Consider the following 26,100-nt stretch of genomic DNA (forward strand, 5'->3'; position numbering starts at 1 on the left):
TAATTGACATTACTTAGGTAGGAAGGGGTAAGTAGAGATGCTATCAACATGATATACCATCAGAAACATCAAAGAGAAACAAATTCTGAATTGTTCCTACCAGATTCGACGCCTCTTTCATGAACTGCTTGGCTTTGAGGTTCCAAATCGCCGGTACTGTAAGGACCCAGTGAATGTCGGAATTGTGGAAACTTGTTCCTTTGCCGTTTAAATCGTCTAGTAACTTTGCTTTGAAGAAATTTATGATAGCAGCAAATACTTGTATAGCTGGTAGTGACTCTCCATTCTCCGATTCGAGGATGGTTTCTCTCGAAAGTTCATCCTGTTAACAGATCATAGGTACTAAAAAGGTTACAATACGTTTATATATACTTTTCTAAGCTAGTGTAATGTATATTGTGTAGCTATATTAAAATAAAATCAGTCCACGCTATTCTAACAGTACATTGTGACCCACGTATTAACACTGACACTCGCACAATACACGCAACACACGCATACATGGGAGGCCGTCCTTATTGTGACCACAGTTAATAACGTTAATAAATCAAACAAACATTAACACTGACAGGGTTAGTGTTTGACTTTGACATGTAGTTCTTAAGAACGCTTACGACGTATACAATGTAGTAACATTAGAAAACAATGCAACTATATTTGTGACAGTCATGGTAACCTTCCCGTGATGTGTGGTTACGTATTTCGGGGAAAGCTTTCTCTCTTTTATACCGTTTTGTGTATTTAAAATTTAAACAGCCCTTCCAACAGTCTCTCTGCTGAAATGTATGATACTTAGTTTCATACAAAGGTCTTAAGATATCATGTGGTCTGTCTGAACCATTTCATGTAAGAACTGTTCACTAATTTCAACACGTTTTACATGATCCTCACAATAATATTCTAATGTTCACTTCGACAACAGCAAATTGGTTTAAATTAAGTTAATGAATTAAGCTAGTTTTTCTACAATGAAACTTCCCAGCTGAATTACCAGATTTTGTCTCACCTTCATTTGATATAACATCATCTTGAAGTGTTTAAAGAAATAAAATTGGTCTGCATAGCTCTTATTCTCAACAAATTCGGTGTTGGCCTCGTATCCAAAACTTCTGAATGTTTGGTCGAGGTTCAGTAACACGCACGTTGGTGCTTTCGCAGTTAACGAGTTTTGTGATATCCACGGATGGAGTTGGATCTTCGGACCGCTAGGATCTTTGTATCCTTGTTTGGTACAATAGGCAAATCCAGAAAATGTAGTCCCAAAGTCAATAGCTGCCACGATAATGCTTTTACTTTTGACATTCTGAAAATACCGAGAATACAATAGCTGTATTAGCCTAAAACATATAAATCCATATCTTGAAATGCAAAATACAAAAGGTTGTTCAATGCCAAAATCCGTCTTAGCATATTAAAGAGACACCTTCCGTTGCAGGTAAGGTATTGATACGAAATAACAAAAATAATGACTATGGGATGATGGAGAAATGCTTATTAATTTTAGCATTTATATCTTTATATGATGGCATCGAAATATATATACATCATTTAAGATGGACGTCATGATTTAGTTGTTGTTATTTTCCTTTGTTTGAAATAGCTAATTAACCCCAAAGATTTCCCGGCCATATAAATCGATAAGTTGTATGACTAAAAATAATGTAATATATTCAGCGCAGACATATACATGTACTTACATTCGTAGAAGTTGATGTTGAGGCTGCTGATCTCGGACTTGCTAAATTCTTGGCACCATTCTTGACATTATCATAAGGCGAATTGGCTGATGGCGATGTCGACCCTCTAGCCCCGAGTCTGTGAATGGCGGCATTGTCTGGAACCCTGACACCGTAGTTGACATTATCGTAAGGCGACCTGGCTGATGACGATGTCGACCCTGTAGTCCTGCTGGAATGACTAGGTGGTGGCTGGATGTCATCTGATGACGGAGTTGCGTAGGCGTAATCGTAGGTAGATGATACACCAGACTGTGAAGCTCTGACATCGTCACCAGCATCAGGTGTCAAAGATGTGAATTCAACTGCTGGTTTTGGGGGATTCTCGGTATCCTTTCTCTTTTAACAGCAACAAATTAATGTACACGCATTTAGTCATGATATAAAGGTATAGAAAAATAGCAATTTGTTATAACAGAGATTTAAATAGAAGTAACTATATTTTAATCTCTGGTTATATAGACTACGCTGTCACTGGAAGTATTTAACAGTTTTGCTTTGGGATATGGTAGATTAAGATTTCAAAACAGAGATAAGCATTTAAGTTATTTGTTGAATATAATTATCATTATAATAAAATATTAGAATGATAATCTCCTTTTCAATGATTTTATTTAGTACTTATTTATTTATATTTATTGATATTTTTGTATTGCTGATACAACAGACCCAGTGCCCTTACAGATTTGATAACAAATCAATGAAGTTGAAAAAAACAAGCGTTCAACATATACAAATCACAGTATTGAAAATAAAATATTTAAATGGTAAATAAAATATTTGCAAAAGTGTGGCAATGTCAGAGATGAAATATGTAAATGGTATGATATTTACAAAAATGTGGCAATGTCACAAATGAAATATCTAAATGCCATGTAAATTACAAACCTGTGACAATTACACAAATAAAATGCATGTTAATCTAATCATTTTGAATATAATAAATGCCGAATAAACCTGATCTATCCAAAAAATGAATAATTTTCTTTTCTGATTTTAAAAGTTAAATTTAGCCATTAAAAACTGCCGGAATATAATATGGGTAAAATATTTATTCTAAATATTTAAAACACTATTATTTCGGATATGAATACGACATTTCGCAAGATAAAATAATACAGAGGTAAAAAATTTTTCTAGTTTTTCCTATTAATTTATTGATATTTTGAGCGAGATCCCTTTTACGCGAGAACAACGGATACATGGCTTTTATTTTAGATATGTACTAATGCTTTACCCACAAATACATGTATATTGTTACATCAACGAATAACAGAAAGGAGAAACCAGCAGCTAAATTCAAAACACAATTTAATTAGGAAATTGAATGTCCACCGATGATTTGTAAAGTTCCAGGCAATATGAATAAATCCACACAAAGTGTTGTAATAATCCACAGATAAAGTCACAATAGCTCTCCCAATAGAATCTTTTATGGCGCTGTACAATTCTTGATATGTCTTATTACAGGTCTCATTACAATTCTGATTAGCCTTGGGCAGCTGGATTATATATAGCTTAACCCTAATTCAAGAATATTGGAGAACCTTCTACTTCTAGAAATATCTAACTAAAAGCAGTAAACAAATAAACACACATAACTTTCTGGAAATAGATCATTCTAGATCTCTACTTAAAATCAACATGTTTACAAACATATTTGTTTATACATGATTATATTCTAGAAAGTTCTATAACCTAGGCTAATGATATGACCTTTATAGGATGTATTGATAAAAAAACTATAGGAGTTATCTCCCTTATCTCATAACTACATGTATTTAGTGTCATACATAACACACCCCTCCTTAAAGAAAAGGAAGTTTTCTTGAAAAGGAAACTTTCTTGACATATCAAGTAATATTTAAATCCTTGATAAAGCATCAGCTAGAATATTGTCTTTCCCTTTGATATGTTTGATGTCAAGATTGTATTCTTGCAAAGTCAAACTTCACCTGAGAATTCTTTGGTTTTTGTTTTTCATTTTCCCAATGAATGTCAAAGGGTTGTGGTCGGTGAAGACCAACACAGGCACAACTGTAGTGCAGAGATACACATCAAATTGGTTCAAGGCCAAAATCAACGCTAAACATTCTTTCTCAATGGTGGAATAATTTCTCTGGTGTTTGTCAAACTTTTTCGAGAAATAACAAATTGGATGGTCAATTTGTTCAGTACCTTCTTGCATCAAAACAGCACCAACACCTACATCGCTGGCGTCAACAAACAGTTTAAACTGTTTATTAAAATCTGGAGCAGTCAGAACTGGTGAGTTTGATAATATGGCTTTCAATTTCTCAAAGGCAGACTTACATTCGTCTGACCAGACAAATTTGACATTTTTCTTTTACAAAGCAGTAAGTGGAGCTGCTATAACAGAGAAATTTTGACAACATTTTCTGTAGTATCCAGCCATACCAAGAAATCTCATCAGTTCTCTTTTGCTTCCAGGAGTTGCAAAATCTATAATTGATTCTACTTTGGCCTGAACAGGTTTAACCTGCCCCTGTCCTACAACATGGCCTAAAAATTCAACAGTTGCATGACAAAATTCACATTTCAATAAGTTTACAGTCAATTTCATGGTAGTGAGTCTTTCGAAGAATTCACGAATCCCGCGTAGATGGTCTTGCCACGTGTCGTGGTAGTTGATGACGTCATCAATGTATCCATCGCAGCCTTCAAGGTCTGATATCACGCTGTTAAGAAGACGTTGAAATGTTGCCGGGGCATTCTTCATACCAAACGGCATAACTTTGTACTGGTACAAACCTTGTGAGGTCACAAATGCCTACACTTCTTTAGCTCTTTCTGTTAATGGCACTTGCCAATATCCTTTCAACAGGTCAAACTTGCTTACATATTTGGCTTTGCCAACTTTGTCAATACACGAGTCAATCCTTGGAATTTGATAAGAGTTTGTTTTACTGACAGAGTTTACTTTTCTGAAGTCAGTACAGAACCGGTATGTCTTGTCTGGCTTTGGTACCAGAACACATGGAGAGCTCCATTCACTTTTGCTTGGTTCAATAATATCATTGTCCAACATGTATTGAATTTCTTTCTTTAAATTTTCTTCATTCAAAGGATTGACACGGTAAGGATGTTGCATGACAGGTGGCGCATCACCTACATCCACGTCATGATAGATAGCATCTGTTTTGCCTGGTGTATCCGGAAACAAATGTTTATACTCAAGTATCAAATCTTTCAGTTCATTGCGTTCCTTTTCTGATAGATGACATAGTTTCTTGTCCAAGTTCGCGAGCACATCTGAGTTCCGTAACTTAACACCACAGTCTAAACCTACATCTTGTACACCACCATCTAAGTCTAATTTACAAATATCAGCTGTACTTTCACTTTGTGATGGTACATAGGCCAAAGTAGCAATAGGATGAGAGGTCTTGCTCTCTTCTCTATCTACATATTTCTTAAGCATATTAACATGACATAATTGAGTTTTCTTGCGCCTCCCTGGAGTTTGTACAATGTAGTTAACATCATCGACCTTTTTCTCAACAACATAAGGTCCAAAATATCTAGCTTGCAAAGGCTGACCCGGTATTGGTAATAGAGCCAAAATTTTGTCACCTGGATCAAAACTTCTTGCACGGGCATCTTTATCATACCATGTTTTCATTTTGGTTTGAGTAACGGCCAAATTTTCTTTTGCCAGTTCACATGCCCTTGTCAACCTTTGCTTAAAGTTAGACACATACTCTAAGAGATTCACTTTAGAATCTTCGTCCAAAATTTTGTCTTTCAAAATTTTCAAAGGACCACGTACAGTATGTCCAAACACAAGTTCAAAGGGACTAAAGCCAAGAGATTCTTGTACAGATTCTCTAACGCCAAACAACAACATGTATATACCTTCGTCCCAATCTCTTTTGTTTTCAAAACAATAAGATCTCATCATATTCTTCAATGTCTGATGAAAACGTTCTAAAGCACCCTGAGACTCTGGATGATAAGCACTAGACTTATACTGCTTGATCTGGAGCTGGTACATGACTTGTTGAAAAATACCAGACATGAAATTCGAACCTTGGTCCGATTGGACAGCTTTTGGAAGACCAACCAATGTAAAGAATTTAACCAAAGCCTTGACTATGTTAGGGGCTTTAATATTCCTGAGTGGAATGGCTTCAGGAAAGCGTGTGGAAGCACACATAATAGTTAAAAGATACTCATTCCCAGACTTAGTTTTGGGTAGAGGACCTACACAGTCTATAATGACTCTACTAAATGGTTCCTCAAATGCTGGAATGGGGTGCAAAGGTGCAACAGGGATTTTCTGATTAGGTTTCCCTACCACCTGACAAGTATGACAAGACCTACAAAAATCAGCCACATCCCGTTTCAACTTGGGCCAAAAGAAGTGATTTAAGATCCTGTTATAAGTCTTGGTCACACCTAAATGCCCTGCCATAGGCACATCATGAGACAAACTTAGAATATCTTGCCTATACCTCGGTGGGACAACTATTTGATTGACAACCTTCCAGTCTTCCTCGGGAGACACATCAGGGGGGCGCCACTTGCGCATCAACACACCTGACTGACGGAAGTAACAAACCGGGACTTTCTCAGCCTCTTCCTCACTCAAAGCCCGATTACACAATAAGGAGATTTCAGGATCTTTTTCCTGTTCTACTATAAGCTCCTTTCTAGACAAAGATGATTTGCTCATCATGTCAGACAAAGAAGTACCCTTGTTAGGAACAACTCCATCACTATCAAAGTCTACAGGATTGCTCAAAAGATCACACTTGCCCCCGGTATCCTCTATATCATGAGCCAAGAAAGTGTCATCTAATCCTGGACTATAATGATCCTCAACTACTGCAACATCAGAAACCTTCTTATCCATTGATTGAGTTACAGCACAAGAAGGGAAAATACCAGGAAATTCCTGTTGAATAGTCTCAGCATCACCTGTTTTATCTGGAATACTGGACACTAAGGGATCTACCCTAACTTTCTCTCCAGCCAAGTCATTGCCTAAAATGAGCGACACGCCCTCTATGGGAAGTTCCGGTCTAACACCAATGGTGACAGGCCCAGTAACCAAGTCTGACTTTAAATAAACAGAATGGAGAGGCACATTAACAAAACCTAACTCTACACCTTGAAGCAAAACACTACTACCACATGAGGTCTCCTCAGACAAAGGCACTACGCCATCTAATATCAAAGAATGAGAAGCCCCAGTATCTCGCAAAATCTTCACAGGTTTCAAGTTGGTAATATCACTAGTAAGTGAAACAAAACCTTCAGAAATGAAGGGAGAGTACTTCTCCAAGACACTATCAGACTCTGAGCTCTTAATCTCAACAGACACTTTAGAATCTTCCACAATATCACTAAGTTTCTGACTAGGCTTTGACATAGCTAACACAGAAGGAACTGACTGTTTACGCCTTTGCTCCTTACGCTGGAGAGAATAACATTCAGACATAATATGTCCTACTTTCTTGCAGTAATTACAAACAGGACCAGAAGGAGACCCCACACCTGCCCTATGATCTGTTTTAGAATCAGACTTAGTCTTATCACCTAATTTAAGTTTGTCGTTAGAAGGGCCACTAAAGGTTGGGTTCCTAGGCTGACCAAATTTACTGGTACCTGTGGTACTGTTTTTGTTTTGAGAACTGTTTTTAACAAATGAGCCTTTGTGGGTGAGAGCGTAATCATCAGCCATTGTAGCTGCTTCACTAAGTGTTTCAACTTTTCTCTCATCTAAATGAGTTTTTATGTTTATGTGGACACAACGTTTAAACTCCTCTATCAACAATAATTGCCTCAATTTACCGAAATCCTCATCAATTTCTTTAGGAATCACAACACCTATTAAACAATTGTTCTTTTTCTCTGGCAAATTCTACATGAGTTTGTTCATCTCTCTTTCTCGAGTTTCGAAATTTCTGGCGGTAAGCCTCAGGAACTAACTCATAAGCTTTCAAAATAGCTTTCTTGACTACTTGGTAATTTGAAATATCATCAACAGATAAAGAAGAATAAATGTCTCTAGCTTTACCAATCAGGACACTCTGAAGAAGCATTGTAAGCTTATCTTCAGGCCATTTCATACTGTCAGCTATTTTCTCAAAATGCAGAAAATACTTGTAAACTTCTTTCTCTTGAAAAGGAGGAACTAACCTAATATTTCTACTGACATCAAAACCTCTGTTTCCTTGTAAACCCCTAAAAGCTAGATTACTTGAACCGTCTTGAGAAGCTAGTTCTAATTCTTTCATTCTAAGTTCTGTTTCAGCTTGAATTGTTTGCTTCTCTAGCTCTAACATCTGATCTCTCTCTTTTTCTTTTAATTCTTTCTCAATTTCTCTTTCTCCCATTTCTTTCTCTTTATCTATTTCCATTTGTCTTAGTTTCATTTCATGTTCAAGTTCCATTTGTCTAATTTGAATTTCTGAACTGACTGTTTCCTCTAGACTATCTAATGCACTAGAGTCAAATTTGCCATTGTCAACAAAATATCTTATAATTATATTCCTAATTTCAGCTTTCCTCAAATTAGTTTTGATAGTAAGGCCTAAATGTTTACCCAATAACAGTAAATCCTTCTTACTAACTTGCAAAAGAACTTCCAGGGATGGCGCTTTAACAAACTGTTCTACCTGCATAGTAGTCATATTTATCTAGCTGTTGGTTTCAAATGTAAACTCCAAGTTTAAACACAAATTTTGAAAGTTTCTTAATTAATTTTTCAAAGTTAGATTTCACAAATAAAAATATCGATCTCGGACACGAGCCCCCAATTCTGTTACATTAACGAATAACAGAAATGAGAAACCAGCAGCTAAATTCAAAACACAATTTAATTATATATACAATATTATACAGAGATGGTTTACAATATCTACAGTAAATGGTGGTGGTACAAGAGTAGTATGATGATTTAAAGTGTTACTTATCTGTATGCGAATGTCCTGGTATAATCCTTGATCCTTCCAGGTTTCAAATTAACAATAATCACAAATCCACAAGGAAATTGAATGTCCACCGATGATTTGTAAAGTTCCAGGCAATATGAATAAATCCACACAAAGTGTTGTAATAATCCACAGATAAAGTCACAATAGCTCTCCCAATAGAATCTTTTATGGCGCTGTACAATTCTTGATATGTCTTATTACAGGTCTCATTACAATTCTGATTAGCCTTGGGCAGCTGGATTATATATAGCTTAACCCTAATTCAAGAATATTGGAGAACCTTCTACTTCTAGAAATATCTAACTAAAAGCAGTAAACAAATAAACACATAACTTTCTGGAAATAGATCATTCTAGATCTCTTCTTAAAATCAACATGTTTACAAACATATTTGTTTATACATGATTATATTCTAGAAAGTTCTATAACCTAGACTAATGATACGACCTTTATAGGATGTATTGATACAAAAAACTATAGGAGTTATCTCCCTTATCTCATAACTACATGTATTTAGTGTCATACATAACAATATATATTAACTTATTTGTTCTAGCTGAGGAGTAAATATTTGTAATGTGAAAATGAAAGACGTGAAATGAACTTTGAAGCCTTCCTATCAGATAAAAACTTTTGATAAATGCACTATGATATTTGAGAATATCGACCATAAACAGTATGAGGTATAATAGAAATGATATCAGAGATATGCTCGTGTTTTCGTCTCCAGGAATACAGGTCTCCTTGAATGCAGCTTTAGACTACTACTTAAAGCAGGAAACATAATTGAACACTATCGATTTTAGGACGTCCATAAATCATACTACCACAACTTCTGTTACATCTGTACCATACATATTAAACGTAGTTTAAGGTTTGGTACTCATGTTTCTATGGTTACATCGTAGTGCACATAAACAATATGTAACGTAATATATGATTAGTTTTTCTATATATTTGTTCAATTCGAAACAGGACATAGTTAGAAATCGTTATGATTTTATCACGCAAGTGTATAATAACTATGCAAGTGTATAATAACTATGCAATCGAATATTGACTCTAAAAACTTTCAAGACTAATGATATTGAGAACGTTTTGTGATAAAATATCACACCACCAGGTTGAAAATGTGTTTTATCAACCTGGCCAATACCGAAAAATAGGTAAACTCCGCCAATACCAAGAAACTTTGTTTTGTTTAGTCATCCTTTGCGGAATGACTGTATTGGAAGTGCAGATCAAAAGGTTAATAGGCTTTGAACCAGGAGGGCCAAGACGGGATACTTTTACACTCTGAACGCATATAATGATGGGATTTTCTTTTAACTTAAAGCCGCGAGAAAAATTCTATTACCTGGTTACAAAATCGACACAATTGTGTTCATGAGTAAAATTAATTCATGGATAAAATTCATGCATATTCTTCAATTATTTATGAATATGAATATTCATGAATATGTTCATGCAATTTATGAACTTATAACTATGAATAATTTAGGAAAACTATTTCATGAACATTCACGAATCCTTTCAATCATGAACGTTCATTAATCTCTTTTATTAATATAATCATAAACATTCATGAACAACTCATTCATAAAAATCCATAAAAAGTTCATGAATATTTTAGGAATATTCATGAACTTAAAATCACCATGTATGATCATGAATGTCAATTCGTGATAATTCATGAGTTATTCATGAACTACAACTCGCAACAGTATGCACAAACAATTCATGAATATTCATGAAACTTTATGAACTGTAACAATTTATGAATATTCATGAACTTGAGTCGTGTTCATGAAGTTTAATGAAAGTAAGTTGTCCGACTAAGTCAGCGGCATCTGAATTTTATGAACTCTACTTGGGATCCAGACTTGAAATTTTCAATCAGACCAATGACAACTCTATTAGAATCGATCAGTATTTGATGGAACAAATTCTTATGACAATAGGTATAATTCATATAATAATATATAACATCAGAAGAGTTTAACATGAAATTCCCAACAGTTTACTGTGTTCATTGAATTTCCATACTACCTCCGATAAGTGCTAACAAAAGCTGTTTTCAGTGATATGCAGCAATCAATACATTCCAAGTAAATTAGTATTCGTCCAAAATAAACCTATAGTTGTAAAACATGATAGTTTATAAGGACAATGTAATTCAATAACATTTGACAAAATTTAACAAATCAATATCATAATATGCATAATCACTATAGCAATATCAGTAAAAAAGAACTGCAGATAAATCAAAACTTTCTCGAAAGTGTTCATCTGTGCTTAAAGATATCCAGGTATGGAATAATTCGTACCAAAACTTCCATTTTAATATGAATAAGGTTTCCCCTTCCGTATGCCAGCAGATACAGCATCCATTTTGGATTGTGCTGTTTTGGCGGGAAATATGTATAGAGGTCATGTGACTCATGTTGTCATGTGATAAGTCATGTGACTTCAGCGGATATTCTTTGAAATTCATCAAATTTTTAAAAAATGAAAGAAACATTTTCATTCATTCTGAAGAATTTTAATGAATAGCAGTCATGCATAAAACTTCATGGATAATTCTTGACACATTGATCATGAACAATCATGAGTGTTTCATGGATTCATAAAACTTCATGAAAATTCCATGAGAGTCATTTGATGAATATTTATGAACTTTTTTTACGAACCACAAGCTGCTAATATTCTTGAACGTTCATGAATCATTCCTGAATATTTATGATGTCATGGATACCATTTCGCAGGATAGGTTCTAAACAAATACGTTTTATATTATTTTATACCAGCAGCTATACATTTTCCCGACAAATAGGGTGAATAGTTTATTGTGTTTGCAAACAATGATAAACAAATGTTTAAACTAAACAAGCAAAATAACTCATCTTACAAGTATTATATTTTAGTCTCATCAAACTTCATGAAAATGTAATTAACAACATGTAAATTGCACAATCAATAAAATGTTTTACAGAAGGATATATAGAGAATACACTGTTAGTATATTACAATACTAGTTTTATTTTGGTGCGAGACTTAGGAAAACCGAGATGACGAGGCTTTGCCGAGTCATCTCGGCTTTCCGTGTCGAACACCAAATTAAACTTGTATTGTTAGATACTAACCGTGTATTCTGTTTATCCTGCAACCATTATTGCATTCAAAACGAAAGCAAATTGACAGTTATTTACTTGGTTTCGCTCGAAGCGAGGAAGCGAGACGCTTATTTGATGCGGAGGTAAAGATTAATTCGCTAAACCGAATGAGAGTGAACTCCTTTTTACTGCCATGGGAAATAAATAAGCACATTCACAAACAGTATCCGTAATTCTATTCAGTGTACTATATCACTGAAACAAAATGAAAATGCTCAAAAAAATAAATAAATACCCATTAAAAAATTACTTTACAATCCATACCTTTGTCATGAGCCAAGAAAAAGACGACACCGCTATACGAGATTTTCGATATCGTAAAAATGACGTCATTCCGGTGAATGTGACGTCACGTTTTAGCGGGACTGAATGACGTTTCATTCACCGAAAGGTTCAAGTTCTGGGTCAAGTTAGAAAAGTTCCGTCAGATATGGAATACATTCACGTGATCGTATTGACGGATAAAGCATTTCGTATTGACGGATAATGCACAAGTTTATCCGGCAGTAGTTATCTGTCAGTATGTGGGACAGTTGCATGATAAATATGTAAAACGTAGCAGCGTAGTAAGTGAATAATGTATGCTAGTTTTCTTAGTACATGTACCTTGCGAGTCTTTTTATCAAGTTCTCAGTAAAAATATTCATTTTAAATAATTCTTTTCAGTAGCAATACTCGTGATGTTCTATGATCGTCTAGATTGTATCGTATTATGTTGTATTGTATTAAATATCTACGAAAGCCGTTGATATATTAGCGTCAGATGAATAATCTACACGATAAAACATTCAGGTGACCTACTTAAAACAAAAAAAGCACCTACCTTGCACAAACAGTTCCCCATATCAGTCAGGACAGGTCGGTCAGCTTCGTTGTTCCTTTTTGTTTAAAAGGTCGATTTGACATCTAATCAATTCAAATAATGACCTGATGATACTAAAATAAAAGGATCATGTGAATGTATGTTGGGAAGGTAAATAGAAAACTTGATCAAAAAAGGGTAGCAGTTTACATAGTAGTTTACATTGGAATATTGGTGGCCAGCTGTATATAATATGCTTTTGGGAACATTAAAGTGTCTTCAGGTTCAATCATACAGCTGATCCTAAGGTTACTATTATTGTTATTGCGAGCCACATCAACATATTTTATACAGCTATTTTTTTACAGATCAACCAAAGAAGAAAACTGCTCAATCAAATTCATACCTAAATCGATATTTAAGAAATGCTTATAGTAGAATTGGATTGTTATGGCCTATATACACTTTTTCAATGGTATGAATCAGCTCCGGATGCCTCATTGATCTATAACCAAATATACCCATACCTCAATCAGTCCAAACTCCCATTCTCATGAGCCTGTCAGACCGTATAAACAGGATGTTGTAATATTTCTGGATAACAATCAGACGGTTGCGGTTCCAGCTCACAACATACAAACTCCACGAAGTCTAAAGTTCATAAATTGTGTCATACTCTGTTCCTTGTAAAATACTGACTAGTAAATTGCTCTCTAGTTTCTCAGTAAATAACTTTGTTGAACAAGACGGGAGGTTATATATTCTATAAATCTAATCGCGACTTTGATGTACCACTACTATCTTAACCTCTGACCCCCCCTATCACATGTTTAGGAACAACGCAGAGAAATATTAAACTTCCTTGTTTAAGTGGGACTACAAAAATGTAACGCAACTATACTTCAAAACGAATCTAATCTGATTAAAAACTGCTTTATAGACTAGATCCAGGCGCTGTAAAAGAGTGAGCGTCCTCAGCAATGTCTGGGGCATTTCACGATTTTAATTTAGAATTAATTGGTAACAACTATTAAGCATAACAAAGTTTATCAAGTTGACCCTTTTCACATAATTGCTGATTTCCCAGTTTTATGAAAACCCTAATATAAAAACCAGTGTTGCTGCGACACTTATCACAACAGAACGTTTGGTCCTTTTATACTTTATATAACGATGCTCTATCGTAGCAATTTTTATTTTACATAGTCCATTTCTTTGTTTTCTAGATTTGTGATAGTTCCCTCGAATCAAAACGGAAAGACATTCTCTCTTCAGCTCTGAGTAAATATTTTCCACTACACAGTATCTTGTTGAATCTACCCGTTATTTGTGGAGGTATGTAATATCTGAGTAGGAGTTAAAGTGGCAAAGTGGTTAAGGTGTTCTAAAATGCTCTCTCATTAAAAAGTGTCCACACTTATATGGTATCTTTGTATCTAAATCAACGCCAAATATTACCCGAAAAAGAAAATGTAATATTGTCACATCCACATATATTGGTGTGTAACATCTGATGCGCTATATATGTTCCGGCCTCTAGACAATTTGACATTTGTTTTAGCGCATGTCTTACAATATGTAACATGCTGTAATTTACAATGACAGAGGATGGGTATAAACAAGACTCGTTTTAGACGGTTTACAACACTTTGAAATATAATTGTGTAGCGCATGTCTTATCATTATGTAATTTACAATGACAGAGGAGATATTTATAAACCTATACACATCAAAGGTCCTGGGATTGTATTACTATAATATATACATCTGTGGTACTAGACTCGCGCTTAACGTTTCACATTCTTTCCTCACTCTGATAAAAGATGTGTAATAAATTTCAAACCATTTTGCCTTTATTGCTTCCCTTTTTACTGATTAGTCCCTTAACCATTCTGAAACAAAACCTTTTTATATTGAAAATATCTGGAAATGAGATGAACATCCAATTTCACCGTAACAGCAGGGAACATTTAGATAATCTCCTGCTAAAAGATATTACTACACAAATAAAATATCGTTGAAGTGATAAGATTTGAGATAAACACTTTGCTAACACAACACCATAACCATTGTACTTAAAAAACTACATCATACCTTATACGTGTATTTTATGATAGTTTGGCTAAATTACTTCTAAAATATTTACGACTGAAATAAATCATGCGATAGTGTCATTAACTTTCGGAAAAATATCGATAAAATTAAGATGATTGCAGTGATCTAGAAAATGAACTTCGTATGTCGAATGTGATTGCAATTCATGAATTTACTAGAAAAAAAATAAATGTTCATGACAAAGGTTAATTTCTCAGCGAGTTATAATTAACGAAAAAATCGATTGTCCACTGAGTGATATAATCAAGAGGACAATTCATACCGGTTCATATGATTTGGTATAGATTAATGTCCCTGTCGATAAGACAAAGCTACCACTATAACACGTGTTAATACAGATATTTTGTAACATCGATATATTCCTTCCTTGTATGTTGACACAAACAGAGAGACCAAGACGGCAGATTTTTTACAATATGTTTACTTATAATTAATTTAAAACAACATATACACAAAAAGGAAAAACTGGGACATGATCAGCTGCCATGGAAGACACCTTCGTCAAGAGATACGTATTGACATAATCAATGTGTCTGTTTAGGTCTATTATGGACCACAAAGGAATGTCGAATGCCTTACACTGATTCTCGAGCCAAAGGCGGTCTTACCCACGTGGTTAGTCTACATTACTAACGTAGTGATTGTCGTAACCAAGGATAGTCACAGTTAGGACTCTTATACTTTATCAACCGGTATCGTAGATACCGCTTTACAGATCAAAACACAGTACACATGCTTGGAGAGGAGTAGTTAAAAGTATTATTAGCTTTCTGCAACAGTATCTACCCTCATGCAACTTAAAGCTAGCAGCAGACCATTCGTTGATTTACATTTCAATCTGTCAGTGAATGAGACGTCCAACCAAGAAGTTACGAATTTAGTTTTTCCAGTTTTACATAGTGAGGAAACTGCAATATTGCAATCTGTAGATTATTTTCGATATGCTTATCTTAAAGATTTCTATGACTTTTCGCCTTCAGACAGGCCTTCACAAAGCTCATTGTCGGCAACAGACAAATGATCTTGACCTTGTTGTCTTTTTTCTCGTATCTGATCCAGGATCCAGGACCGGAAGATTGCTACTTTAGTGAAGACTGTCGGGTATTCCTGGCAGGACACTGCCCCCCACGATGTCGTGCCCATTAGAACAAAAGATCCTTTCCTCTTGCACATCAATGGACCACCAGAATCGCCCTGAGGAAAGTGAACCGATCTGTAAACGACCTTTTAACAACCAGGGTCATTTATGGTGTGTAAGGTTAACTAACGGAGAAAAGCTAGAGTAACCCGGAAAATTCACCACATGGGATTCGAACAGGTCTAGCTTGTGACATATTAACCACTCGTACATTACATTATTAAGCATATATAATAACGAAATTGCAAAAACGTTAGATGAAAACAATCAAAATTAAATAATGCATATACGCCAATAAATGTTAATATTTTGCACCATAATAATTGTATTATAAAGGAAAATGGGAACAGCTAGAAACACCTGGTGTTTTCATTTGGGACAAAATTATATGAGCTGTGGTTAAAAAAATCAATTGATATGCAAGAAACTAAATTTTACAATCGTATCATTTGGGCAACTTTGAAAATGTAACATTAATGACAACAAATAAGGAACGTGAAGTCAAAATCTATGATATGGGTTAGTGGGAGCATGTAACTTAAATGTGATGGAATATTACATATAAAACAACTTGTTTATTATGTCGTTTGTGGCCGGATAAATCTATAACACATTGTTACTGACGAAGAAGTTCAGGGAAACCATATGTGAATGTACGCTTACCTCGCAGGCGGCTGTATGTTTGTAGAAGGCACAGAGATTGGTTGTTTTGACCATTCCGTCCCAGAACCTTTTAGAATTACACTTATTGTTGGTAATGATGTTGATGCTAGCTTCCTGGAGGCGTGTGGCCAACTGACCGTAGTCTCCCACTGAAACACAATAAAAGCCACACGTGTAAATCTATTTATAGTCGAGATATAGTGTTTTATAAAGGATATGACGCCATAATACTTAACAATATAGGATGTAAGGTTGATTGTGCAAAGATAACTTTTTACTAGATATATAAGGTTAACTTAATCATCGATAATTTTGGGCTTTGATGTATCTATTCCAAGCACAGAATTTTATTAATTGCCTTTAAGAAAAATTGTAATATTTCTCCATCAAAAATGCCATGGAAAAATATGGTGTAGGCTTGTCTATAAAGGGTTTTCGTAATTGTGTGTGCCATTTCTCTCACAAGATCGTAAATTTACACGAACAAATGCTAAGAGCCATACACCACTTTAGATCTATTTCATGTATAGGTAGATGAAATCAGTTTATTGGTATATACAGATGATAAACACAATGTCAATATCGAAATTGTTATTTATGAAACTATTTATTCTTATAAAACAATATTACCTTCATTTGGTACTTTTTTCAGTTCATTGCACGGAGATGTATCTGAAAAGCAAATATGTAATATCCTGAAAAGTGTATCATCGCAAATCGCAATCAATCTTATAATAAGGATAAGAAAGTAATTAATAACATATTTAAAGTTGGTTGTTTATCGTGTCACAAATACACTTTATATATAAAACAACAAGTACAACAATATAATTGTGAAGGTAACATGATGGCAAGCTTCCTTAGCATTAACTAAAACTGCTGTGCAGGTAGGACTTTGGAATGGTACATGATGTCTCCATTCTATTATTATTAAAAGCGATTAAAGATATTATCTTAGATATTTTCTCTTCCTATCTGAGTGTTTCTTCCTAAGATCTCCATCGACACCACTTTAATTTGGTTTTGTGTTTTGGGTCCCCCCCCATCCCACAGAAAAAAAAATAAAAAGTAGGTATTACATTGCATGTACAAATAAAGCAGTCCTTAAATAACAATAGCTGTAACTAGAACATTAAGTGAAACCAACTAATTAACTTGAAATACAAAACCTTACATGTTATATTAAAAGACGCCATTTTCATGTCAGTAATTATTTTACTGAAACCAATGAGAATAAAAAGAAATGTGTTTTTGAACATTTCAGCGATGGCTTACTATCCTCTTCCGTGTCCTCCTCCTCCTTTACCTCCTCCCTGTCATCCTTACCCTCCTCCCCCTGGGTCACCACGCCCCATCCCGTGATATAACAGTCCCTGTACGATATCCTCTGGTTACGTTTAGCGAGGGCGGGGATCGGCCTTACCCTGGGGGTCTTAGTGGCGTTAGATTTCAGATGGAGCAGAGCAATGTCGTAACCAGCCAGGAAATCACCACTATACATCGGGTGCTGTCAAATATAAGTTATCAACTAACAACAACAATAGCTTGTTAAAATCAACAGAAGACTTGTAATTTACCTTTATCGATGTACTTTTAATGTCAAAATTTATGTCAGTCAGTTTCAGAGCAATGTTGTTTTTTGGTGAAAGATGAAATCAAATGCTTGATGTTATATACATATTGAATCTCACAAACTTATCACAGATGGAATACAAAAGGTAATGAAATATTTTACAATACAAATTTCTGTTATGTTGACATCAACATTCGTATGTGCTTCACCGTTAGAAATACACTTTGTGGTCCTTTATCGTTTACAAATTTATAATAAGTATCGCAACAAAACGCAATCTCTTATGGTGAATAAACTATCTACACAGTTTCGTCGGAAACCTGTTGTTAGAATAACAAAATAAATTTAACTTTGACATGTACGTAAAAATGAAATTACAGAAAAGGAATGAGTTGCTGTTATGACTTTTAAGTTATTGTCAGTGCGAAAAGATTTTCCAATCGGCTTAAAATGGCGCATGAGTAAGAGGGGACATCGTCGCACTCGACATACCTTGTTTGCCAGTCACTGTAAATAGAATAACTCACCAACGACATAGCCATCACCTCTACGTACTGTTCAGTGCCCTCCGGAACGTCTCGGTTGTAATCCCCCAGTACAACTGTTAATCTGTCTGACCTGAACATCAAACATGTTCATATCACTTCATATTATAATACTGATATTTTAATCACACCGCGCTACGCTTTTACACTCAAATTTAGCTTCCACAATAATATCTAAAATTTTAGTTAATTCATAGCCGAAACCATCTTTCGTTCTTTCTGATGTGCACTTTTGTAATAAATTGAGAGAAGGGCATGCGATCACCTTCGTAAACGAGACAAGAGTATATAGCGAGTAAAATTCGGTTAAAGAGACAATTCACTCAGGCTAATTCTTTTACATAACCAAGAAGCCAAATTACATGGTTATACCAGACATTATGGCATTACAATTTCTAAATTATCCGTTCTGTTCGCCTGCCTTTATTACTACTACATCCATGCCACAAATCTAGCAGAGACTGATTTGGCCCGGTGTTAAAATATCAAGTCATGTGATGATAAATGCTTTATTTAGTACAAATGGTTATCATATCGCTAGAACTATTTGCTCGAAATATCGTTTTGTATACTTCGTCATAAATATGCTTTAAACATGTCACGAACATACTATACTAGACAACTTACACTACTATTACAATTATTACTACTAGTAATAGGGCAAAGAGAACACTAAGGCTAGATAAAGTGTCATCCCAAAGTGATGCATAATTAAACTGTCGCACATGTGTAATTTTAACAAGAAAGTACGAGCAATATTCTAAGTGATGTGGACATAATAGACTGGCCATCAGACCCTAAGTTGTTAATAAGGTTTTCTCAGAAGTTCTTACTAGATTATCTCCCCCTAGTTTGAAACTAGAATCAGGCATGTAGTAGAGACAAAAATGATCAAGCCAAATTTTAGTGATTTTTTTTAATATTCAAGAGACTAGTGGCCAGTCTAGGGACATAATTACTCACGTGAGTCCGCTGACACAGTGTGCCGCTGTGAGGACGGTATCGTACTCTATCAGGGTGCCTCCACACACGAACCCTTCCCTCGACACCACCACCCCAGCCTGCCACGGCCAGGAGGTACTGCGGGAATCCTTACCGCCAATAATCATCAGAGGACTTGGGCTCTCTGTACTCTCTCCTAGGGTATAGACCATATATATTCAATATGTATGACAGGAATTTTTCGCAACGTAGGGTAATACCGGGAAAGGTACAATTCAAGTAGAACTTCTCAGGAATACTAAGAATTCCTAACAACTAAATTGACATGTATTAATATTCCATTTATAGGCGTCACGGATTGATTTCATTTTCACTTTGAGGACTAGAAATGGCGGTATGCTAGGGAGAGACAGCGCTATAAAATGGGCAACAATTTTCACTATTGCAAAAACACACATCATTGATATAATTCAGCTACCCAAAAAACTGCATTGCATACAAGGAAGGCCAATAAGTGAGCCCTTTATTTTACACCGATTGTGAAACAGGTTATACAAGTTATGCAAATCACTTTCGATGATCCCGATGCAAGCGCGCGAGGGGTCTAAGTATGGGAGGAAACTGAAGTGTGGGAGGAAACTGGAGTGCCCGGAGAAAAAACATGTGATCGTCAGATGACCTTTAACTTTTTCATGTTCTTACTGGGGATCGAACCCCGCCCGGCTAGGTGAAAGGCGAGCCAGGGCGTTATCAGGACGAAAAGCCTGATTCAACAACCAACAACTGAGCTTAGCTTTATTTGTCTTGTCATTTATAATACAATCACATGTAAATAGTATCTTCATCAGGTATATCAAATTCAGCCGAAGTCTAGTAAATACAGTACTTTGCAAAATGTGGAGAAACATGTAAGAAATCACTGGTTGAATTATTTGATTACGATGATGCAGACTTTATCCTGACTATCTTACCTTGACAGCATATCATCACAGCAATAAGATGCATTATTGCCATAACATAAAAATCCACGTTATAACGAGGAATAAACATGGCGAATATCAAAACGGCACCTTGATCGCCAAATAACAGAATGATCACCACTCTCAACTGCCTTCTGACTTTCGTTTGTGTCCGGCCTGATGCTTTTGAGTGACCTTCTCTGGTTAGCCAGAGGTCAAGAACAGCGTCATCAATTATTGGGACATGGCTTCGGACTGTGTTCCAATCGTCCACTTAGTTGTCATTCAGGAAAACACTCGACAGTTGATAATGTCAACTATAATACTAGATGAACGCTATGAGGACCAGATTTTGTCAGATTTTGTATGACGTCAAAAACTTCTGGTTCTCCGAACAGGTGTGAATTAATGCACACCTGCGTTTGACCTCGAGTGTGGTAGGATGTCTGTCAGCAGTAGATAGAAATAGTACGGGCTAATAACGCTCTTGTGCTGGAAATGACGGATGCAAAAGTATCGATTTTAAAGGTCTACTTGGCTCCTTCTCTGGCTTCTGTTCTTTCCTTATGAACTAACATGAAACACCAGCTTGATGATATAGACAACGGTGTTAGGCAAAAAGTCTTCCAAAATAATAATTTGTGATGTGATCTTTGTGAGACGATTAGCATGTGATGTGAACCAAAGCCATTCTCTTTATTATTTTTTACCATTTCCGTAGTGAAATATGAAAAGTGAAATGGTCTAGCAAATGACTCCATACAAATCAAATTGCATGTACCTCGAATATAGAAGGTTGACAAGTTACTTAAGATGAAATGTAAGTTATCAAAACAATATCAACTCTAACAAATACATCCATCAACAACTTTTAGTAAGTAAATAGAAGTGCTAGCCGTTTCTTAATTGTGGTTGACGAATCTATTATAAATTTCGGTCATACTGAGAAAATCGGTTTAATAATGTCTTTGATCTACAGATCTTGCGCTGGTTCTGAGCGGAAATCGAACGGACTTAACAGACGACAAAACTGTCTGGTTAGTTCGATCGCCATCTACGTTATCATATACAGTGTACAATGTTTTAAATGAGTCCCCCCTGCCTTGATCATCTCATTATTCGACTAAAGAGGATGGATAACGTTGATTAATCCCTGACTCCTCTTAACCTTTCTCGTGTCCAATTTCTGGCATCCAATTACAGGCGATTAGTATTTTGCATATTACAGCTTCATTGTGGTTAGGTATCCCTTGTGACGTCATTGCTTTGTTAGTGAAACCCATGCCATTTTCTCTCAAACAGGGGCCGTGGTGGCTGAGTGGCTAAGATGTCCCGACATATTACCACAAGCCCTTAACCTCTGGGTCGCGCGTTTGAATCATTTGTGGGGCAGTTGCAAGGTACTGACTTCTGGTCGGTGGTTTTTCTCCGGGTACTCAGGCCTTCCTCCATCATCAAACCTGGCACGTCCTTATATGACCTTGGCTGTCGATAGGACGTAAAACCACAACAAATAATCTCTCAAATATATGACATTACGCGTTGGGCGGAAAACTATGCAATATGCAGATACATAAAAATCTGCAGTAGATTTGGGTACCTCGTTAAAGAATTTGATAATATCTCAATGACCGACATGTAGCTATATATACCAGGTCACTTTCTTCTTGAATTACTTTATTGTGATAGTGGTACAATCGGATATCCGCGTCATTTTTCACGAAACTAGACTTAGCACTACAATATGTAACAGGCGTTTCTCCTTCAATTACGTCAATAACTACTGTACATGGAATATAGATGATGATTTGTTTCCTTTTGCATTCATTTTATAACCAGAAATTCGACAAGGCGTCGGAGTCCTTTCTGATTATGATAGTAATACTCTCATTGAGCGGTATATTGCCAGACAGCAGGGTCCAGCTCAAACGTTCTGTCACATGTATTACACACAACGGAATTGTTTCTAGTTATTTAAAGAAATGCATTGCGATTATAATTTTTAAAACTTTACAATGTATACCTCAACTTACCAATTTACAGTAGAAACTGTAATGATGAAGTCATCATGTGGAATAGATATATGATAGGGCTACATTTCAAATGGAATGATAAGTTTTCGTGCAGATGCTTAATGCATGTATATTCATAACAGTTGAACATAAAAAGATTTACAATTTAAAGCAAAAAAGAACTTGATAAGCTAAAATTATCGTCATGCAGGCGATGAAATTTAACCTCACTACAACGTTAAAGAAATGCACTTTTTCAAAATGGCTGCCAAATTGGTAGTTTCTTAAACTTTTTGCATAAAAAATCTACAAAAAAAAAGAACTTTATCTTTTTTACATATTTTTATACGGAAACTGTACACAAATAAAGAAAAATTCGTTTTTTAAAAATCTCACGAATTCTTTAATTTATAATGAAACGAGACTTAAACGAGACTGAAATCTAACCAGAGCAGTTCATAAAAGGATAAAATGGAAAGTATTATATTTTATTGTTGTTATTTAATTTGACCATAACTTGCAAAACAAAAATAGGATCGACACAATTCAACGACATCAAGATAAGATTTCGCGTGATATAACGCATCGAATAAGATAATCAATAAATACCTCTACTACCTTGTGAACAATGATATCTACATAACGTAAACAGTGCTATCAGTCACACTACTTATCTGGGTTTTTATGCAATATCATAACAGAAAGATTATATCATTCACCAGGACTTAAACGCCCAAATAAATGGCGTTTTATTCTCGAATATGCTTTTCTTCTGTGCTTGGTGAAATTGGTTTTTTGTAAAAACCTCTACTTTGTCGATTTGTCTGGAAATCAAACATGGTATGACACGTATAATGACAACCATTGCTTGATGCCAGGGCTCGCATTAGAAGGATACTTTGAAAACGTGGCCAAGCACATGGAACTGGTATTGTCATGGGATCCTCATTGGACAGGATGGATAGGGGCGCACGCCAAACGTGTATGGATAAATTTCGAGGGATGTCATCACGGAATATTCAGGAACAATTATACCTCGACATTAATGACGTCACGAGCAAATCCAGCAAAAGACTGTTTGCGGTATTGTAACTTTAACAGGTTTGTACTGACAGAGAAAATGTGTGTTTGTTACAAAGATGTTAAAACTATTTCAACAGAGTGTGCGGCAGGGAACTGTGTTAATACAAAATACCTTTATTGTGGTAGAGGCTCAGCTCGAGATAGCAACAATGTTACTACTCATTGTATGTGTCACTTTAGTATGGAAAACAATGACACCGACATATCTGGTGATGGTGACTGTCTGGCAGTTCAGTTTCAACCTTATGGACATCCACCAAAGTACGTTGCTAAGGACTGTGATAGAGCAACATTTACTATCTCTAGACTTCCGAACACTAATGAAGGTTTCAAAGTATGGACACTACGATAATGGCTCGACATATTTCCATTATGCTTTGAACGTAAGTTACAGCTAGGTAATAGATCAACTAGTTATAATCTACCTGACAATAACATCTATCCGGACTGGATCGGTACGTTCGCAGAGACTTATATGTATTGGGGCTCTCCAACAAGCAACACTGACAAATGTGTAGCAGTCCTTGGTACCTACAAACCCATTGCTTTTACTGTGATACTTTCCATCCAGCTCTTTGCATCAATTCATCTCTGTTACGTAAGACCACAAGTTCATCCTATAACTCCCACTCGACCACCAGTTCTGTACTAAAATTACCGATGTATCTACAACAAAGCTAAATACAACAACGGTGACGTCTGTGTTACGACAGATCACAACTCTATCATATCAGTCCGAATTGGTCTCTAGTCCTCGGTCTGATGGAACTGTCAATCAGAAAACGACGAGGTTGTCTGTGTTTCCCTCTGAAAACCTATCGTCACCTATAAATATTCCAACTGTGGGTAATCAGCCAACGGATACACCACAAGATGGCCAAAGTCAAACAAAAGTCATTGTTGGATCTGTTACAGGGGGTTTGCCATCGTCATTGTCTTCACCGTAATTGTTCTTCTGTTACGTCGCCATGTCATATTCCGAAAATATTCAACATCTAATGATGCCGCTAGATTACAAGGAAATGACCCGCATAATAACACACATGGAATTTATTTAACACAAGAACAAGCTTCTGAACCGGGTGGATACGGTAATGGCACATACACACATTTGCCTTCAACACAAAAGCTGGAACACCTCACAGGTTTAATGAAACAATGACAACAGCGCAACTTTGATCAAAAAAATCCTGAAGTCTAACAACAAGAGGAAGGTTATTACTGTGAACCGAATAATGGACACACGAACGCATAATCTGTTGGTGTTATTGTACAACGTAATGAAACTGGATTAATAGTACAGGCAAAAAAGGTCGTAAGTGCATTTTCAAAAGTTTTGAGAAAAAATGATTTAAAGTTTCATAATATTTATGATAACGCATAGATAAACAGAAATCAATGTTTATTCACTCAATTGATGAAGAGTAGATATACTACATATATATATAATACGTAATGTGTATAAATAGAGGTTCCCGAACACGTGACTGTTGTTTATAATGTTTATCAAACTTGAGTTTGAAAATTTTGAAAACCCGTGTTAATTAACTACCTAGAGTTCAGATGAACATGATAAATAACAGTGACGCATTGGGAAACTTCAAACTTTAAATTGACATCATTTGTTTCTCGTCTACATGCAGGGCCACTTAATACCATACAAGGCGTCAAAATATCTTTCCGCCATAAAACATAGTGCCCAAATTAAGAGACAATATTCTGTTGTTTAATACTACAGCAACTACGTATACAGTAAATACTATGATATTAAAAAGGAAATGCGCTATAAAAATAGTCCGAGGTTAAAAGCCAATCAGACTTAAACGGGACTGAAATTTCACAAGAGCAGATCCTAAAAGGATAAAATGAAAAGTATTATATTTTATTGTTGTTATTTAATTTGGGCGTTACTTGCCAAAACAAAAATAGTATCGACACACTATAGTACATAGTAGAATTACGATATGTTGGAGTTTGACCAATCAAAGTTAAATAAGCATAAACTTATCCACAAAATTATTGTTTTAGCAATCTCCATAATCATTAAGACATATCTTCCTTCATTTGAAGCTTTAATGTTTACAATTTTGTTTAACTAAAATAGAAACTCCACAATTTTTTCTACTTCCAAAACTGTTATATCTATATCCATACTCATGTAATTCTCAAAGAGATATTATATTAATAGTTGCCATCAATTTACATTATACATTTATGATACATTTTTCTTCCCCTACCCTTGATGTTGAGGTCGTGCGTAGGGACCTCTGCATTGATTTGCTTGATCCCTTGATTGAACAGGAGTCTTATGATCACTTCTTCTCATGAAGCCAAATTTCTTTAAAGAGTTTTGATTTGTAGTGTGTATTTAAAAATCAATCCGTTGCTTTTTGTTTA

General features: G+C 35.5%; 1 protein-coding gene and 1 pseudogene across 1 annotated transcript; both read right to left on the reverse strand.

The window, feature by feature from the left end:
* Nucleotides 1-13,466, reverse strand: part of LOC138327324 (heat shock 70 kDa protein 12A-like) — a 117,785-nt pseudogene extending 104,319 nt beyond the window's left edge.
* A 1,746-nt stretch (nt 13,467-15,212) lies between these two features.
* On the reverse strand, nt 15,213-20,918 carry LOC138326747 (elastase-1-like). Its single transcript, XM_069272756.1, has 7 exons — nt 20,621-20,918; nt 19,671-19,845; nt 18,690-18,780; nt 17,865-18,096; nt 17,220-17,261; nt 16,590-16,738; nt 15,213-15,982 (listed from the first exon to the last, which is right to left on the reverse strand). The coding sequence occupies exons 1-7, from the start codon at nt 20,697-20,699 to the stop codon at nt 15,749-15,751; spliced, it is 1,002 nt and encodes a 333-aa protein (XP_069128857.1). The 5' UTR covers nt 20,700-20,918; the 3' UTR covers nt 15,213-15,748.
* Between the last annotated feature and the right edge of the window lie 5,182 nt (nt 20,919-26,100).

The sequence above is a fragment of the Argopecten irradians genome, chromosome 7 (assembly GCF_041381155.1).
Source record: "Argopecten irradians isolate NY chromosome 7, Ai_NY, whole genome shotgun sequence".
Taxonomy (NCBI): domain Eukaryota; kingdom Metazoa; phylum Mollusca; class Bivalvia; order Pectinida; family Pectinidae; genus Argopecten; species Argopecten irradians.

Coding starts and splice junctions, on each gene's coding strand:
- LOC138326747 (XM_069272756.1), bottom strand. CDS start 20,699: ATGTTTATTCCTCGTTATAACGTGGATTTTTATGTTATGGCAATAATG. Junction 19,846..20,620: donor TGTGATGATATGCTGTCAAG/GTAAGATAGTCA, acceptor TCTATACCCTAG/GAGAGAGTACAGAGAGCCCA. Junction 18,097..18,689: donor AGGTGATGGCTATGTCGTTG/GTGAGTTATTCT, acceptor TATATTTGACAG/CACCCGATGTATAGTGGTGA.